Source organism: Nematolebias whitei, chromosome 3, assembly GCF_014905685.2.
Source record: "Nematolebias whitei isolate Nwh7 chromosome 3, NemWhi1, whole genome shotgun sequence".
Lineage (NCBI taxonomy): Eukaryota > Metazoa > Chordata > Actinopteri > Cyprinodontiformes > Rivulidae > Nematolebias > Nematolebias whitei.
The window spans coordinates 44,295,307-44,314,198 of NC_056500.1; the positions used below are offsets into that span (position 1 = coordinate 44,295,307).

The window sequence follows — 18,892 nt, forward strand, 5'->3', positions numbered from 1 at the left end:
TTCTGTCCATCTGGTCAGATTTGACATCAGGTTAGGTTCACTACACCGGGCAAACCCTGGGGGGCGCCGTCGGCCGGGAGCGGTGTGATCGCCGATGCGAAAAACGAGGTGGGATGGGGTGAGCATTCACTCAGCCCCCTTCCACCGACACTACGCTCCCCAGGAGGGAATGAGCAGCGGGGGCTGCAGCTGAGCACGCCTGTCCCCGGAGGAACCATCCGATTCGCTCCGAGGGTCGGCGATACGAGGAAAAATACAAGATGGCGTTGTCCAGCGTGTAGTGACCTGTCACTGGAAAATATTCCTCGGCGCTTACCTTGAAATAAGACTGCTCGTCAGCTTCTCCTCGGGGAGGAGAACTCACCGGACGACCGGAGGTTGACTGCCGGGCCAAGCATTCTTAACAAAGGTTGGTCATCTACACAATTTTCCTTCTTGTTCTTCTGACAGTGCTATTTTAGCTCGCTGAAGAAAAAATGGGAGCCGATTTCCCGCTCTTAACGTAATTTATACGGACCGGGTGGGGCCCACACAGCAGGTGGGCGTGGACTAATTTTTTTCAGTGCTTATGCAACGCATAACGGGATAAACCCATCAGCGACAGCCTTAAAGGGCGAAGCCTATATGACATAGAACTTACTGTTACGTAAGAATTCCAGTTGAGCATATCCAAGCTCCTTTAGAGCTGTGCAGATTGTAATTTGAGAATGTGTAGCCTCCACGACTAACACTGTGTTTCAGGCAATGGGAAGAAGTGCAGCACCAAGAAGATGAGGTCTTCAGACCGACCCAGCAGGAACCTGCAGGATGTCTCCATCCACGCCTCACTGGAGGAGATCAAACAGAGAAAAGTGCTGGACCTGCGGCGATGGTAACGTTCTGCCTGTTCTTCTGTTGTTTAGTGACGTCCTAAGGGATTGCCAGAAAAGATTTTCACATCTTGAGGATAAATCTCTATACATCTTTCAAACAGAAAATTTTTTTTTAAACCATTTTAAGATTTGAAAGAAAGTAAAAAAAACTAACATTAAAATTAACTATTGCTAAGACAGAACTATTTATTAAAACACCCCATCCTCGTGTTTCTCCTAAGAAAAGAAAACAATGTTATGTGACTACAACAGGTTTGGTTCAAAGTACATGATTTCATACATTCATTGTAACAATGTTTGAGAAATGTGAAGAATATAATTTATTCAGAACGGCCCCCAACATCTCTGAACCACCCAGCAAAAACAGCTTCACAAAGTCCTCTTCAGGTTTCTGTCTGACTTTGAACAGATTGTGTCATTTGGTGCAGACCAGTGTTTCACTGCTCATGGAGTCATTCCAAAACCAAAATGAAGACAGAGCTTTTAGCAAAGATTTAGTTTTTGGAAATACCAAAAACTTATTTTGTCTTGAATGGAAATGTTGGAGAAGTAGGAGCTCGTCTGGTCACACCAGCAGAGCTTTTCTTGTTGCGTTGTATCCTTATTCTTCTCCTGTGAGGCAGTAGTCCACCTGCAGATCACCTGGATGCTTCCTCCTGCAGGTACTGCATCAGTCGGCCGCAGTACAAGACTTCTTGTGGAATCTCCTCCTTGGTGTCTTGCTGGAACTTCTTATACAGCACGCTGGGAGCAGGGAGGTGAGCAGTCACCCATTTATTCTTCTCAGGACATTAAAGAGCCATACCGTCTTCTGCGTGTTTAAAAATGGCTTTGAGGTACAGTTTGTGCTTTAATGATGTCAGTCTGAACTGTGGTGTTTAGATTATTGCGCAGCCTTTAAGTTACAGTGTAGTCCAGGACAAGAAGTCACCATGTTTCACAGCGAGTATACCCGGTATTTGTACTAGGGATGCACCAATCCATTTTTTTCACTTCTGATCCGATACCTGCTGTTTAGTGTCGGTCGATACTGATCTGATACAGAAAAACAGTGCTGAATTAACAAAAATGGCTAAATCATGTCATCTGGACCCTTTTCTGAAACTGGTCCAGATGACATGATTTAGCCATTTTTGTTGTCTACCTGGATGTGTGAACTTACAAACCCAGTGCTGAATTAATTTAAAACATTTGTTTTTTTTAAACGCAGACATGAATGTACTGAATTACAAATTTATTGAAAACTCTGCACCATAACAGCACATTTAAACACACCAAGAGCTTCACAAGCTTGGTCAAACGTGTAAAAACAACACGACTTTAATTTGTTCAGTCAGTACGTTAGCGCGTGACGTCACTCAGATCACAAAGCATAGAATTAGAGTGAATAGATCTGCCGAGTCATGGATCGGTCACATTGTCACCGATACCCGATCCAGAAAGTGTTTTTTTTTTCTCCTCGATATCTGTACCGATATTGGTATAAGATTGGTGCATCTCTAGTTTGTACTAGTGTTAATTCTGAAATGGCTTCTTACCTCATCTGAAAAAAGCTTACGAAGCAGCACTCCATTAATTGAACCTGTACTACAGTGGTGGTTCTGATTAATTCACTTTTTTAATATAAAAATCTTCTAATTAAAGAAAACAAAAGGAAAAAGTTATTTCTTTGCTCACCTCAAACTCCGCTCCCCCCGAGGTTTCACTCATGAACGTGTAGTTTTATTAATGAGTTAAACCAGCCGTTTACAGAAAGATCAAAAGCTCTGACACTTCAGAAGTTTATGAAACTCTGACTTTGTCCCGACGTGTGTTCACTGAGCAAACCAAACGAGTTTTAGTGGTTGGACTTTGGCTCCGTCTGGGAACCTGCTCATGTGGTTCAGTTAAATAGAGCCCCCTCTGTGGGCTCTAAAGGTTTCAGTGAGGCCTACTGGGATCTTCATTGGACCCATCACTAATGAAGACCCTGTTTATTAAGTATTCTCTGAAATACAGTGAACTAACAGTTTAATAGACCTCTCAATACAAAAAGAAGTTTAAAGCTCATTTCACATCAGTTTCATTGATGGTTCTGATGGTAATGTGTTGGACGATACAATAATTTTTATGCTGCAGCTTCTTAGAGGTGCAAACTAGTGAAAAGGTTTATAAGTTTCCAACACACTTCTTACATGTTTAATGCTGAGATTCAGAATTTAAAAACCGTGTTTTGATCAAGCACACAGTAAATATATTAGAATCCATAAATTTATGACATTATGTCCCTGGATAAATGTGAGTTTATATTTTGTAATTAAAAGACCAACATTTGATCAACACCTACATGTGGTCCACTGACTTACTTTTAAGATTAGGGAAGTTTTAATGTAGTGTTTTTTAACAAAATGTTTATTTAAAATGGTCAAACTAGAACAACACAGAAACGTTGATCTGTTTTTGTCCTCGAGATAACATTAAGTTAAAGAAAGACGCACGCATGGAGCTGTTCCTGTGCACGTCTAGTCCTTTGTGTTGCACAAACCTCTGCTTTTCAGCTAATTTCACTTCACAGTACAACCCACGGGTTTCTCATTAAACAACACGGCACAAAAACCGTTTTGGATTCAGATCAGTCTATTGTTTGTTATATCTGTATTTTAAATTTAATTTAAATTTTTTACTTTTCTTGCCAAACAAGAACAAGGCAAATCACATACAAACTGTTTAGTCTTGAGATTGAGCCATCTTTTCAACAACAAAAACACAATGCACATTTGTACAGGGTCAAATTAAAACAAAAATAAAAACAACAAGAGAGTCAACAATAGGTCCCCACAGTCTTTCAAAGCTCTGTGTTTTAAATTGAAGTTGAGCTGTTAATTGTTGTTGTCTTATTGTTGGAATCCATTGATCACTAGTTGGTGGGTCGGGTTTCATCCAACTGACCGTGATCATTTTTCTTGCCGTCATGAGAATATGTATCAGAGATCTTTGGTCAGGGGTGAGATGATCAGGGAACTCGTCAAGTAACAAGATGACAGCTTGCTACTGAAAGAGCATTAATCCACTTTATGTTTAGTTATTTTTTATGGAAACATGTGAAGACTCCTGCTTTCACTCCGAGTCAACTACAGAACATTTGATGTGCTTTGTTGACCACACAACAAACCAGGAGGTTCTCCTGACCATGTTCAGTGCATCTATTTTGTCTTTCTGTTTGGTATTCTGTTCTTCTAGCTGACGTAGTCCTCTTAATATCCAAGCGTAAGGTTTAATTAATGAGGAGTTGACTCCGTTGACTCAGACCAGTGGGTTTGTTCTCCCCGGTCATGTTTAACCTGAATGTGTGGACTGGACAGCATTGTTAGTGTGTGACCACAGCTCCTTTGGATCATCGCTGCAGCAGCTATTTCTTGATAAGTTCATGCGTGTTTGTTTTGGTAGTCTTCCTCCCATCTCTCAGGAGGAAGCTCTGCACATTCTGGGCTTTCAGCCGCCTTTTGAAGACATAAAGTTTGGTCCCTTCACCGGCAACGCCACTCTGATGAGGTGCACGTGCTGCTCCTTTAGGTTTTTACACATATATGATGAAAATCTCTCATCGCAGCACTCAAGTGTTTTGTTTTTTTCCTCCAGATGGTTCAGACAAATCAACGACAATTTCCGTGTGCGAGGTTGTTCCTATATTCTGTACAAACCGCACGGAAAACACAAGACTGCCGGAGAAACAGGTGAGCTCACCTGCATGTTGGCTTAGAAAGCAACAGGTGTGAAAACGTGTCTCTGCCCTTCAGCTGAAGGCGCTCTGTTGAAGCTGACGCAGGGGCTGAAGGACGAGTCCATGGCCTACATTTACCACTGTCAGAACCATTACTTCTGCCCCGTGGGCTTCGAGGCCACGCCCCTCAAAGCAGCGAAGGCTTACAGGTACACGAACGTCCAGTTTTATTTCAAATTGTGGGGAAATGCCCTAATACAGCTTTTCAAATGTAAGATTTGTTCAAAAGGAGCTCGGTTCACATTAAAAACAGTGTTTTTACTTGTCTCGTTCATGAACTACTTGTTTATAAATGTTATTTTTCCTGCCTGAAGGGGCCCACTACCCACAAATGAAACAGAATACTGGATCTTAATTGGTGAGCCCAGTAGAAAGCATCCAGCTATTCACTGTAAAAAGTAGGTCTCTAAATGTTTTTTCTTCTTCATTCATTTAATGATCTGCCGTTGTCGAGCTGCTTAACAAGATCTTCTCTGTGCAGATGGCTGGACGTTGTGACTGACCTCAACACGCAGAACCCTGAATACCTGGACATTCGTCACACAGAGAGGGGGATTCAGCAACGCAAAACCAAAAAGGTTCCCGCGCTCACATTCTGCTCAGAGCTGATCTGTGCACATTAGTTTTTAACTGGACTGTTTGTTTTTTAGGTGGGAGGAAACCTGCACTGCATCATGGCCTTTCAGAGAGTGAACTGGCAGAAGCTCGGCCCCTGGGCGCTAAATTTAGAGAACCTGCGGCACGACTTTCACCACTCCGGCACTGAGCGAGCCCACGGTGGCGTGGCTGAGGACTCAGAGGAGAGAATGCCGTCCAAGCGCCTGGGCCCGCTGGGACGCTCTCAGAGTATGGGCAGTCAGAAGGACAGCAGCTGGAAGCGCCTGTCCAACACCACGGAGCACAGACAGAGGAGTTCCCCCGACAGCGACCTCGAGGAGGACATGACGGACTGAAACGGTTGGTGTGGGCTAACAGGCAAGATCATCCACCGAGCCGAGAACAAGGGGCTCCGATGGGCCATGGATGAAGTTTATCATTAGTATAAACACTCAAAACGTCACTTTGTTAGAGAATAAGCTGCTTTAGGTCATTCTTGCAAAGACTTAAAGGGATAGTTCAGCCACTCTGATGTGAATTTCAGTGTTCAGCGCTAACTTCTTACCATTTGTAGGGAGCTTTTTGAACAGCCTGCGTTTAGAGAAATAATTCAGGCTCGACTGGATTGATAAGCTAACAGCTAACAAAAAGAACCAAGCTCAAAGAGGACTGTGGCTCTTAAAAAAACAATCCAAAACTGCATAAAGGTTAATGCTCATGTCATTTTTTAAACCTTTGCACACCAGTTAATTTAGGATTACATTGTTGTTTATGTGGAATTACAGTATGATTTTGTTTTTCTAGCACCAATAGTGACAGCAGTGGATTAGCCGTCACACCCAGAGGTCACATATAATATGAACTTAATAATATTAGTAAAGATAATGGTGTGTGGACTGTGATGTAAAGATGTAGATAACAGTCTGTTTATAAAGTTGGTGGTGTGTGGAGATGTTTCTGCTGCATTTGGACTTGCTGTCAGAACGGTACCGTTTCTCATGGAGTTCGTTCAAAGAGCTACCTGCAACAGATATTTATAGTTTTTACACAGAAACAAACTCACTTCAAAACAGCTCCGTCTTGTCGAAACTCCAAAATTCACGGTTGAAATCCGTGCCTTCGTCTAAAAAGTTGTTTTTCTCTGCAAAAAGAAGTTGAGAACTTCCCAACATTTTTCAGTCAGGTCATCTGGACAGTTTCTTTTTTCGTGCTGAAACGTTTCACCTTCGGTCTGGAAGGCTTCATCAGTCAAGGAAACGCACAACAAAACTGATTCTTCCCCCAACAGCTTACTCCAAAGTGGAACAAACCAGTTCTGCTTGTGATAAGATGGTCTCAAGTTGAGAACTTATTTACTGATTTTTTTTATTTTTTATTAAAAGCTTTGTGTGGAAAAATGCTATGCTAAAGAGCTCAAACCACACTGTCTGCCATTTTGAGAACTGAAGAGAAACAGTCCATGTCACGTCAAGAGACCTCCCTCCCATTTTTCTTAAAGACACACGCCGCTCCCTCCCTCACTATCCATCCTTCGGTTCAAACAGTTTTGTACTGCCATCTAGTGGTCAAAAAAGGTACTACATGCAAAACAAATTAATAAAACATCCATCCATTATCTTTTACCCGCTTATTCCATTTTGGGTCACGGGGGTCGTTGGTGCCCATGTCCAGCAATCACTGTGCGAGGGGCGGGGTACACCCTGGACGGGTCGCAAGTCCATCACAGGGCCACATAGAGACAAACAACCATTCACTCTCTCACTCACACCTAGGGACAATTTAGAGTTACCAATCAGTCTAACATGCATGTTTTTGGTCTGTGGGAGGAACCCGGAGCACCCGGAGAAAACCCACGCATGCACGGAGAGAACATGCAAACTCCATCCAGAAAGGCCCCTGGACCGGGGTTTGAACCGGGGACCTGCTCGCTGAGAGGCAGCAGCTCTACCAGTTGCGGCATAGTGCTGCCCTTAATAAAACATCTCTTAAATTTGTCATTAATTACTAATTCTTGTCAAATTTCAAACAATATTATCGTTTATCACAATAATTTCTGAGACAATTAATCGCCCAGGCCAGCAAAATGTGTTATTGTGGGAGGCCTAGGAACATGGAAGTGCTGCTCAGAGGGCACAAAAATAAGCACAAAACTACTGAGAGAACAGAGACCCAAACCTCACAATCTAAAAATAAATGTTATTTAAACATCCATCCATTTTCTTTACCCGTTTATTCCATTTTGGGTCACGGTGGTCGCTGGTGCCCATGTCCAGCAATCACTGTGCGAGGGGCGGGGTACACCCTGGACGGGTCGCAAGTCCATCACAGGGACACATAGAGACAAACGAGACAAACAACCATTCACTCTCTCACTCACACCTAGGGACAATTTAGAGTTACCAATCAGCCTAACATGCATGTTTTTGGTCTGTGGGAGGAAACCGGAGTACCCGGAGAAAACCCACGCATGCACGGAGAAAACATGCAAACTCCACCCAGAAAGGCCCCTGGACCGGGGTTTGAACCAAGGACCTGCTCGCTGAGAGGCAGCAGCTCTACCAGTTGCGCCACCGTGCTGCCGTTATTTAAACAATAAGTGTTTAATATTTTATCCCTCTGAATGTGGAGGGAGCATGATTCATAGTTTCGTTGTCTTATCAAACATGTTCCTGTGAATTTCACGTCCTTCACCGTACTGCAGCTTCTGTTGCCTTTTGGGTCAGAGTGACAAGTGTTTCTGACCCAAGGGCAGCAGGAGGGCTAACACTTTCCTTGATTTATGACCAACTTCTGTCAGAAACATGAATTCATTTAATCTCTATTATTTATACAGGTTAGTCTAATTAATTTGCACGAGACTTGTTAATTAAAGATGACGAGCCACAGTTCTTTGTACAGTAAGTGGACGTGTTTCACACGTGATGCTCGGTGGTTAGTTCAGTGCAAATCCTGTGCAAAGTGTTGTGAAAACTGCTGGTGTTTTCCTCTCGTGCTTTTTGACTCCTCCAGTTGTGTTAAAAGTTTTTAGAAGAGAGGAGCTGTACGGACACGGCGTCCCTCGGCCTTCAAAATAAAGGTGGTTTGTTTTCAGATTAAGAGGCTCCTTCCTACACTTCTGTTTGCATCTTTTGTGTTTGATCCCACACAGATGTGATCCTGCTGGCCTTCTCCAGTGGGTTTGTTGTAGTTTATTTTACAATAAATTCAGATTTAAAAAACATCCTGGAACTATCGTTTATTTCTCATCAGACCTAAAAGATGCTTGACACACTGTATATTGAGTCTGCATCATTTATCACAAATTTACACTAAAATAATCTAAAACAAGTTGTCCTCCCTTGTTTTGTTAAAGAAACGACAAAGTTCTGTATCAAGATTTATTATTTTATTAACCTAAACTCAAAAACTTACTAAGTGAAAACAGGTTTTTATAGTTTCTTAAACTTGTGACAAACACTGAACACATAAGTAGACCAATCTTTTTCAAATAACTATTAAAGTTCTTGCATCTGGAATCTGTCAGCGTAGTTTCCACGGCACATCCTTCAGCTGTGGTTCTTTCACCCCCTTGGTGTTCTGTTGCCTTACAGTCTGGAAATGACAGATTTTCAGTTTGACGTTAATTAAACACTAAATGCTCCAAGTGAAGTTAAATGTTTTTATATGAAACAGAAAGCTGAATGTATTCACCCCTTTCTTTTGAAGCCTCTAACCATTCCATGATTAATTATAAGGTCCACCTGTGGACAATCTGACACACCTATTCTGATGGACTCCAGAATCAACACTAGGTGGTGCGCGGTGAACACGGCGGTGGTGGATTCTCTGGTGGAGCACACCTGTTGTTTTAATTTATTTTATTTAGTGGATTAAATGAAATTAAAAACATCATCTTTAGTGAAATGCTTCACACTGTTGATGTATTTCTACCTGTTTGGGAAGACTTTGCCAGCTCCTCGCCTTCCATCTGCTTGGAAGAATCCGTTTTGTAGCCGGCGCTGATCACATGACACAATCACTGACTGCGACTAGTTGACGTGAAATTTAAAAACTCGCGAGATGTCCTAGAATTGACTAGTCGACTTGTCTATTCAACCCCTAGTAAAGACCTCCCTCCTCATCACCAACTAAGAGGGGCCGACGGCAGACCCAAACCAGGTCTGCAGAACCCAAGCCCTCTCTCTGTCAGTCTCCTGTGACATGGAAGTCATCAGGGTCTCAGCAGCAGAAGTAGCCCTGCAGAGTTGGGCCTCCGGGGGTTTCTGAGCAGCCTGGTGAGGCTGAACCTCCGGAGGACCCCCTTCAGCTGACGAAGCAGCCGAGTCCTACTCAGTCAAATAAACAGCCAAACCCATTCTCCGGTGTCTGTGTGGAGGTTGGCCATGACGCTTCACCTTCCTGTGTCTCCGTGGTTGTCAGGAACTACCCACTTCCTTCCTGTCTCTCCGTGGTTGTCAGGAACTACCCACTTCCTTCCTGTCTCTCCGTGGTTGCCAGGAACTACCCACTTCCTTCCTGTCTCTCCGTGGGTGCCAGGAACTACCCACTTCCTTCATGTCTCTCCGTGGTTGTCAGGAACGATGATCCACCTCCTCTGAGTCACTCCTTGGGTGTCGGGGCTGACGACCTCTGCTCTGCCCCTGGTTCTGCAGTCCCTGTGGTCTCTCCTGCTTCAGTCTCAACATTCTCATTGGCCACTGTAGTTCCTCTGATCTCATCAGATGCAGCTCCCCTGGTCCCCTGGTCTGCTGCAGCCTCCTTCTCCAGTCCATCACCATCTGCCACTGCAGCTGCCCCCATCATCACTGGTTCAACTTCTTCTGCCACATCCACCATTACTAGGTCGCCTGCTGCAGCTCTCTCCTCTCTGGTGTCTACATCTGCATCTTTCATCACTGGTTTGCCGTCTGCCACCACAGCCTCCCCTGTGGTCTCTTCAGGTCTTGTCCACCTGATTCCAAGAGTGTCCAGGTGGACACCTCTCACCCATGGACAGTTTCCGTGCCATCCGCCTGAACTCTCGTCTCACTCTGGATGGTGCCCGGGCCGTTCTGCATGAATTTTTGTGTTCTGCATTTTGAGTCGTCCCAGGTCCTGTCCGTTTTTAGATTTTGATCTTTGTTTTTCCTTCGTGCCCTCCGTCCTGGTTTTTTCCCCTCCACCCACCCAGTTTGATTCTTGATTTTGTACAAGAAAACCAAGAAAGGCAGGGGTACTGATGTAATCTGTGTTTTTGGTTAGAGTTTTTCTTGTCTCTATTCCCCTTATGATTTGTATTTTCTCTTCTGATCCTAGTGTTTTGACTCTGTGTTTCCGTGCCACTCACCACTCCTCAGTCTCTCTCTCTCCAGCCACTTATCACTCACACCCGTTTGTAATAACGGTGATAATCATCAAATCATCAGCCCTCCCTGTGTTTCCCTCATTTCTGTCGTGTTCCTGATTGCTCCATGTTTAATGTAAGTTCTGCTGCCACGTCAGCCTTTTGTTTTGTTTATTAATAAATCCATCTTTTTTTAACTTCCTGCTCCCCTAGTCTGCCTGGGTCTAACCGAAGCGTGGTACAGAATACACAAAATATTGCCTTGTATGACGATATCTTTAACCAGCAACATGTATGGCTCTTTTACAAGTTATGTAATGAGATTTTCAAATTATGATGCTTGCAACTTGCTGTAAGGATTGTTACCGTTCTAACCATAGCTTGACTTCATGTGTGAGTAGTCGTTCGTTTTTGATGGAGGAGTTCAGCTTCCTTTCAGCTGCTGTTTTAACTCTGAAATGTGAGCAGGACTGATGCGGCAGCATCCACCTGGAGGAAAAAGCACGCAGCTCAGCAGAAGTATTGCAAAACAGGAGATGAAGGGATGGAAGAGTCTTACCTATCAGAGCAGCACCCTGTTTCAGCCACGTGGGACTCAACTCAGAAATCCATCCTGACGTCTGTCCAGATGTCTGCCATCTTTATACAGAAAGAAAAACGAAGCATTTGTAAAATAAAAATAAAAAAAGAACCTCTGCATGAACCACCTAGATCTATTTTGTAACTGAAACGTATCGCCTCTAATCATGTATCGGCAGTGGCGTAAATCCATCCATCCATTATCTTTATCCGCTTCCTCATTTTCAGTTCACGGGGGTCACTGGTGCCCATATCCAGCAGTCACCCTGGACAGGTCTCCATTCCATCACAGGGACACATAGAGACAAATGACACAACCAACCATTCACTCTCTCACTCACACCTAGAGACAATTTAGAGTTACCAATCAGTCTAGCATGCATGTTTTTGGTCTGTGGGAGAAAACCCACGCATGCACGGAGAGAACATGCAAACTCCACCCAGAAAGGCCCCCGGACTGGGAATTAAACCAAACTGCACCACCTGACGATAAACTCTACGCTTTTGTACTGTAGGTTGCAAAAATATTCACACCCCACCCTGTTATCCTCTGTATTCTCTAGGTTTTGGTGTCTTACGACCTGGGCAGTAGTGTTTTTTTGGAGGGTTCATGTACATTTAATTTACACATCATAACTACTACTTTGCAAAAAGGCTAATTCAAAATTTGCACATGCAAAGTATTAGAAACCAGATATGTCTCCATGAGCCCGGTCAATCGAGAGACTAGAATTTTTTGTCTGGTCTTCATGACCAAATTGCTGCAACTCCTTCAGGTTGGATGGGTGCTTCTTGTCTTGCTGGTTCTTTCCAGAACATTTACCTGTTCCTCCTTAAACCACTAAAGTGTTGCTTCAGTGGTGTGTTCAGGGTCACCTCTGTACCAGACTCAGAGCTCTGGAACACTAAGCATCTCTATATTTTACCTGTTCATTCCTTTAACTCTGACCAGGTGTTCTGCCTGCCCCTGCTGATGGAAACCATCCCCACATGATGCTGCCTCCACCATGCTTTACTGTGAGGATAGTGTTGTCCTTGATGGATAGTTTGAGTCTCAACTGAAACCTGTGCACACTTGGCCACATTTGGTAGGTCTGTAAAATGTCTCATGGAAAATTTCAGTCTGTCTTTTTTTTAAGCAATCTCTCCCGTGGAGCTCCAAAATTGGGTTGCCGTGTCAAAATCCAAGATGGCTGCCAACATAAATGTCCATCTGTGTTGTGAGCATGATAAGTTGAAAAATAAGTGCAGTGTCGACTTTTATTTGGGTGTGTGGCTACAACTAAGTCTAAGAATGTCCCCCATCAGAAATTGGATCACCACATCAAAATCCAGTCCTGAAAAACACTCATCTCAAAAACTACAAACATTCACTATTTCAATTCCTCAGTGACGAGGGACACTGGTGTACCACTTATTTATTTTATTCTGATTTCATTAACAACCTACTATATATATATATATATATATATATATATATATATATATATAGTTAAGATATTTATCTAGACTGGTCCTGGGGTTTGGATCTGCTCAGAGACGGGATTATAATGAAATAATGACACGGTTCTGACTGGGTTAAACTGGGTCAGCAGCAACTCTAAAAAGAGCCTCCCAGGGATTCAATATCCGTCAAGGAATAGAGTTTATTTCTGCTTGCTACATCACGTAGAAAGGCTTTTGAAGCATTGTATCATATTTCCTTACACGTCAGTCCATGTAAGATCCATTGAGATCAAACTTAGTCACTCCCCCTCATACACTGACAGGTTGAGCTCCTCTTCTGAGGAGTAGTCCAGGACCCTATAAATGAGTAATGACACAGGACATTGGGGTTCTTCCGAGTTTGTGAACGCGTCACAGACCGGAGAGACCAGCGCTGTAAACTGTAACCTTTTCCTGCCTTGATTTTAATACAGTTGGTAAAACTGAATTCATGTTTCCTTGATTTATTGTTAGTATGAGCTGCCACTTCTGAGAGAGATTCGAGCCGGGGGAAGTGACGTGGGCTGGAGGCGGATCCTGGGTCCGAGAGGGGGGCCTCTGGGTAACCTGTAACCCACAACCAGCCTTTGTCTCGAAGTAACTATATATATATATATATATATATATATATATATATATATATACACACACACACACACATACACGTGTCATGCGTTAAAAAGGAAGAATCACTCAGTGTGCAAAATATTGATTATATTGTTACTGTTATTAGGATTGTGAACATTCTGTATGTAACAATGTGATTAAAAACAAAAAATAAAAAATGATAACTATAGTTTAACTTTAAGTAGATGCCCTTTTATTTAAATTTGTGGTTTTTCTCAAAAAAATAAATTGTTTTAACTTTTGGACAGTGTGTTAGTATCAATTTTGATACATTTCTTCACCGTTGAGTTTTCAGAGAACATTATTCTCTTCATGAAACTCAGTGTTCAGTGCAGCTGAAGACTCACCCCTGCTCCGTGTCCCACTCCTCTCCGCTGTTGGGGTACACCACCCAGCTCATGTTGGGGCTCAGCAGGGACCTGGCAGAGTCCAACAGGGGCTCCACCACAGCTGGAGGGCAGCAGTTGACTCCTACAGCCAGCAGCTGGGACGACCTGCTGGCGACCTTCACAGCATCGGCGAACAGGCTGCCATCTGAAATATGCTTCGCATCCTGGGGAGGGTTAGCGCAGCGCGAATCATCTTGTCACTGCGAGTTCAACGCGAGCTGACAGTTTTTACCAGTAGTGGTTACCTTACAGGAGAAAGACAGCCATGCGACTGAGTTGGGGAACTCTCTGAGCAGCTCCACCACAGCCTCGGCCTCTTTCAGGCTCGGGATCGTCTCAAAAGCTATGAGGTCAGATCCTGCTGCAGCTAAGCAGTCGACCTGCGGCCGATGCCAAACTTTAAGCTCCTAAAGTGAAGAGATCCTTTGTTGTTATTTTATCCTACAGGTAAATGAACAATTTACTCTGCTGATACCGTATTTTAACATTTAAAGGGTTTCAATGCAGCTACTGTCAGAAACTCCATCTTCTCTAGAGCCCTGTAGTAATTTAGGACTGTTTTGTATTAATCTAAGCTTACAAAATGGTGTTTTGATGTATAAAAGAAGATAAAATCCTCTGTCAGTGGCTCACTGGGGTCACCAGGGTAACCACACACGCTTCATGTGACTGGCAGATTGAAACAGAGTAAAAAGTAAGCCTCAAACATACATCACTGTGCAAAAACTACAAGACTGAAAAATATAAAGTGATCATTACACATTTTTTGTGTGTGTACAGTAATTAATGTAGGAGATATGACAAATCAAAAAGACAGAAAAATTAAGAAAATGAAAAGCATTTTCTCACTTGTTTTGGTAAAACTCTTTTGTTTATAATTTATTTTTTTAGTTTGTTGGAAATTTTGTTTATGCTGCACGAGTGCAAGTAATGCCGAAATTCAGAGGGTTTTACTCTTCCATTGACTGAGCTGCACATTTTGATGGTATTTTTTTAAATTGCTAAAGCTGCAGGAGTAAAATGTAAACATGACAAAAACAAATTAATAATGAAACATTAGTAATAAAGGTGCTTTATGCATTGATAAACTGATTAGCAGTCTGTCTGGGTAACCCTCTGAAGCATTATGGTTTTACTGAATCAGTAGTATTTAGGAGCAGCTCACTTCAACACTCAGGTCCTCTGCGTAAGCTCCAGTGTACTCTGAGGAGTCGTGAAGGAAGGCTCCATATGGTCCGACTGACCCGGCCACAAACGGATTTCTCCCCCCTTTAGGACACGAACAGGCAGGGCATCACAACACTTCCAGACACACCAGCTTCTCTGCTCTGATTTGAACGTTTGTTACCAGATGCAAAGCTTGCAGCCGTCTCTTTAGCCAGATGAACCCCAGACATCAGGAGCTCTCTGGCGTCATTAGGGCTCACGTTTAGGTGGTTGATGAACCCCTGGATGCTCGCCTGGTACGTTGCTGTCGTGATGACATCAGCACCGCTGAACAGAAAACTGTTCATGGGAAGTAACACATGTAAGTCACACAGCTGGTACTTATCTTTTCAGTGCACTGACATTGCTAATTTGATCTAAAGTTCCAAAAATTCTTAGATATTGCATTTTCTTCTAACTTCTTCTGTCCAAACATTGACTTTACTGTAACTTAAACAAAATCCAAACAGTTAAAAGTTTTTTAGCTGAAAATCTGAAGTCAGAAGCTAATGTTACAATTAACCACTGATATTTGCATCTCATGTTTTGCATGAACCCACCTGTAATGAGCATCTTTTATGGCCTGAGGATTTGTGTGCAAAAGCCTGGCACTCCACAGAGGATCTCCCTACAGGTGCACACACAAACATTTCAGTCTGGTTTTGAAAATCTCTATGCATTTAGACGTCTGTACTGTAAAACATACTAAATATCTGGTCTTTTAAACAAAATCAACATTCATGATGACTAATCTTGTGATACAAATCACATATAGCTATTTTTAAGGAGTTTATCTCACAAATATTATACTATCACGTAAACAATAATGAATTCTCAGCCTTAAGATACAGCAGCATAAAGTAAATGTTCAAGAACAGAGCTAGAAGTACAAACTAGTGGATTTGTTTAATCATTCACAGCAATATAAATCTTGCAAAATGCTTTAAACTTCACAAAACTAAAATAAAGTGTAAATAAACTACGGAGAGACTTGAGTCATAATAACTAGAGGACAACAATGAAGCAATGCAAGTGTTAAAGGGCCAGTAAGGAAATATAACACAATCATCTTCAGGTAATTAAACAAGATTAACCAATAAGTCGTAGTTCTTAATAAACAGCTTTAACGTGTGGTATAATACAGCAGATAAGTTTGTTTACAAGCTTCACCTGTAGTTTGGCTCCTTGAGCTTCTAGTTCAGTTGCCAGTCCTCCATCCAAGATAAGTGGTCTGTTATCATGTAGGAAATGTCTTAGACGAGCAGATGAATCCATGTGGAAATGCTGAAATTGAGTCCAAACCTTTTATTTATATTAAGCGTGCTCAAATCAGAGAAATTACGATACTACTAACACATGAAACGCTTTTCCGGGTGCTTTATTATTGTTCCGGGTAAGGGTCAAAAGGTTGCATTTACGATCATCCGAAATTTTGACAACTAAGAGCTGATTCTGACGCTGACGATGTTCGGAGGCCACCACTAGATGGCGGGTTGTACAACGAGAACAACGAGAGAATGCGAAACATACATGCATTACAATATTGTATTACTATTTCGGAAAAACTTACGGTTTCATCTGTTGTGTATGTTAGGCACTAGTGTATTTTGTATCAACATTTATTATATTACTATCGTCGCTAAAGTTTCGTTATTATTAAAACTACTCCACGTTTCTCATTTGAATAGATGGTCAAATTAAATATTGAACGTCCAATTTTCACTGAACGCCCCTCGGTTTGTTACTATAGAAACGAAGGTTCGCTCGCGCTAGCTAATGTTCAATATTTGTTGTCTGTAGTGGGTCGAGTAGCGTTAATTAATTTGTCTAAATGGTAAGTTAAAATCTATTTTTTCATACCACTGCTGTGTAAACACAGTACGGTTTAAAATTAATGTTAGCGCGTAAAATTAATGAAACAGGAAGTTGTTTGCTAACCTTATTCTAAGCTAAGCTATTAGCTTTGTAGCACTGCGGGGTAGACGCATCTGCCTACATTTGAACATCTGGTTATGACTTGTAATTAAATTACACTTTTAACGTATACAAGTAAAGACACTTTACTTATCTTTAGAACTTCTAGTGCTAAGTAGTTAGATTTAAGGGTATTAATTAGCTAGGGTAAAAGGACTGTACTTATAGCACTTTTATGAAGATACACAAAGTGCTTGGCACTACAATATGTGCTCATTTATCCATTCATACAGCACTACTATATGCATACAAAGAATAATCAGAGCTTTATCACATTCAAACACCGCTGGGACACACATCGGAGGCATGAGGGGGGGTTCAGTGTCTTGCCCAGGGACACTACGGTATGTGACTGCTGGTGGAATCGAACCCGCAGCTCTCCCATTGGAGGACGACTGCTCTAACCACTCAGCCACAGCCGCCCCTAAATACTGTATATATTAATTAGTTAGGGTAAGACTAGGTCCTCGCAAACTGGCATGAATATTCATTTCGTAAGGTTCATTTCAGTTTCATTGTAAAAGTTGGTGTAGTATAAAGTTATGCCGAGCTAGGTCCACTCTCATATTTGTAGAAAATTAGTTTAAATTATGAGTTTACACAAGCAGCTACTTACTGTATATTATTAGTTACTTAGTGTTATTAGTGTCATTTTGCTGAAAAATATTCCATCACTCAAATTTAGACATGAAAAATGGCTAAAACTACAATTAACTTATTTAAAGTTAGAAGAAGCTGCTGCAAGGCTCTGGTTAGCTATGGTGTTTAACATCTGGTGAACATCTGGTGAACATCTGGTTCTGGTGAAGTGCAAAAGAGCATAAAGATTTAGTCTTACACAGTGGGGTGGAAATTCAAAACAAGAATTAATTAAACACCTTACATTCCTCAAACAAATGCATGCTGACCGCTGCCTTTTGAGCCAGTTTTAAAATGTTGTTGTTTTTTTTCTTCTTTTTATTTTTTTTAAGAAATTACAGAGTTTAGTTGTTTGGGTTAAACCTTTAAAACATGATGGCAAAAAATATTGTCACCATTTATAGGTTTAAAATTTTCAATAAATGAATCAAACAACATCAAAAAGTTTAAGTTCTGGACAGAGATGTTAGTAACTTGATTTGAAATGTAATTTTTTCCTTGTTTTATTTTTCTTAAATTACTTATTTCAGTATTTTATGAATATTCTAGTTTTTAAATAATTTAGCATTACATGGAATATGGTGGCGGTACAGTGGTACAGTTGGTAGAGCTGCTGCCTCTCAGCGAGATGGTCGTCAGATCAAATCCCAGCCCGGGGCCTTTCTGGGTGGAGTTTGCATGTTCTCTCCGTGCATGCGTGGGTTTTCTCCGGGTACTCCAGTTTCCTCCCACAGACCAAAAACATGTATGTTAGACTGATTGGTAACTCTAAATTGTCCCTAGGTGTGAGTGAGAGAGTGAATGGGTGTTTGTCTTGTTTGTCTCTATGTGGCCCTGTGATGGACTGGAGACCTGTCCAGGTGTCTCTGTGATGGGCTGAGACCAGTCCAGGGTGTCCCCCACCTCTTGCACAGTGACTGCTGGATATGGACACCAGTGACCCCTATTCAGGAAGAAGCGGGTAAAGAGGATGGATGGATGGATGGATGGATAATAATAATAATAATACTTTATTTATAAAGCCCTTTAAAACAACCACAGCTGCCACAAAGTGTTGTACATATAAAATCAAGAACATTTAAACACATAAAAACAGTTGTTAAAACATTAAGATCAATAAAAATAATAAAAACTGTGCAGATCAAATTCAGTCTGTGCTAAAAGCCAGGGAGTAAAAATGTGTTTTTAAAAGAGTTTTAAAACTGGACAGTGAAGGGGCTTGTCTGATGGGAAGAGGGAGATCGTTCCACAGTCTGGGAGCAGCAACAGAAAAAGCTCTGTCCCCTCTGAGCCTCCGCTTAGACCTCCGGCACCTCCAGGAGCAGCTGATCAGCTGATCTGAGGCACCGAGCAGGAGAGTATGGGTGAAGCAGCTCAGAGAGGTAGGATGGAGCAAGACCATTTAAACTTTTAAAAACAAATAAAAGAATCTTAAAATGAA

The 18,892-nt window shown here is 42.0% G+C and overlaps 3 protein-coding genes across 4 annotated transcripts in view; 2 read left to right on the plus strand and 1 right to left on the minus strand.

The window, feature by feature from the left end:
• LOC119407529 (basic immunoglobulin-like variable motif-containing protein) overlaps nucleotides 1-5,690 on the plus strand; it is an 18,432-nt gene extending 12,742 nt beyond the window's left edge. Inside the window, exons 2-9 of the mRNA XM_037674353.1 lie at nucleotides 742-871; nucleotides 1,496-1,630; nucleotides 4,299-4,403; nucleotides 4,491-4,585; nucleotides 4,649-4,781; nucleotides 4,947-5,030; nucleotides 5,114-5,210; nucleotides 5,283-5,690. Of these exons, the coding sequence (XP_037530281.1) occupies nucleotides 742-871; nucleotides 1,496-1,630; nucleotides 4,299-4,403; nucleotides 4,491-4,585; nucleotides 4,649-4,781; nucleotides 4,947-5,030; nucleotides 5,114-5,210; nucleotides 5,283-5,585 (1,082 nt within the window). The 3' untranslated portion in view covers nucleotides 5,586-5,690. The remainder of the gene's footprint in view (nucleotides 1-741; nucleotides 872-1,495; nucleotides 1,631-4,298; nucleotides 4,404-4,490; nucleotides 4,586-4,648; nucleotides 4,782-4,946; nucleotides 5,031-5,113; nucleotides 5,211-5,282) is intronic.
• A 3,087-nt stretch (nucleotides 5,691-8,777) lies between these two features.
• Nucleotides 8,778-16,113, minus strand: zgc:172121 (uncharacterized protein LOC337599 homolog). Its single transcript, XM_037674997.1, has 9 exons — nucleotides 16,009-16,113; nucleotides 15,399-15,466; nucleotides 14,981-15,138; nucleotides 14,798-14,901; nucleotides 13,878-14,039; nucleotides 13,591-13,796; nucleotides 11,112-11,191; nucleotides 10,928-11,041; nucleotides 8,778-8,820 (listed from the first exon to the last, which is right to left on the minus strand). The coding sequence occupies exons 1-8, from the start codon at nucleotides 16,111-16,113 to the stop codon at nucleotides 10,977-10,979; spliced, it is 948 nt and encodes a 315-aa protein (XP_037530925.1). The 3' UTR covers nucleotides 8,778-8,820; nucleotides 10,928-10,976.
• Nucleotides 16,114-16,565: 452 nt separating this feature from the next.
• The window catches only part of nme7 (NME/NM23 family member 7), a 28,479-nt gene continuing 26,152 nt past the window's right edge, over nucleotides 16,566-18,892 (plus strand). For both annotated transcript variants that reach the window (XM_037698289.1, XM_037698290.1), the window contains exon 1: nucleotides 16,566-16,672. In XM_037698289.1, coding sequence (XP_037554217.1) covers nucleotides 16,670-16,672 — 3 coding nt within the window. In that variant the 5' untranslated portion in view covers nucleotides 16,566-16,669. The remainder of the gene's footprint in view (nucleotides 16,673-18,892) is intronic.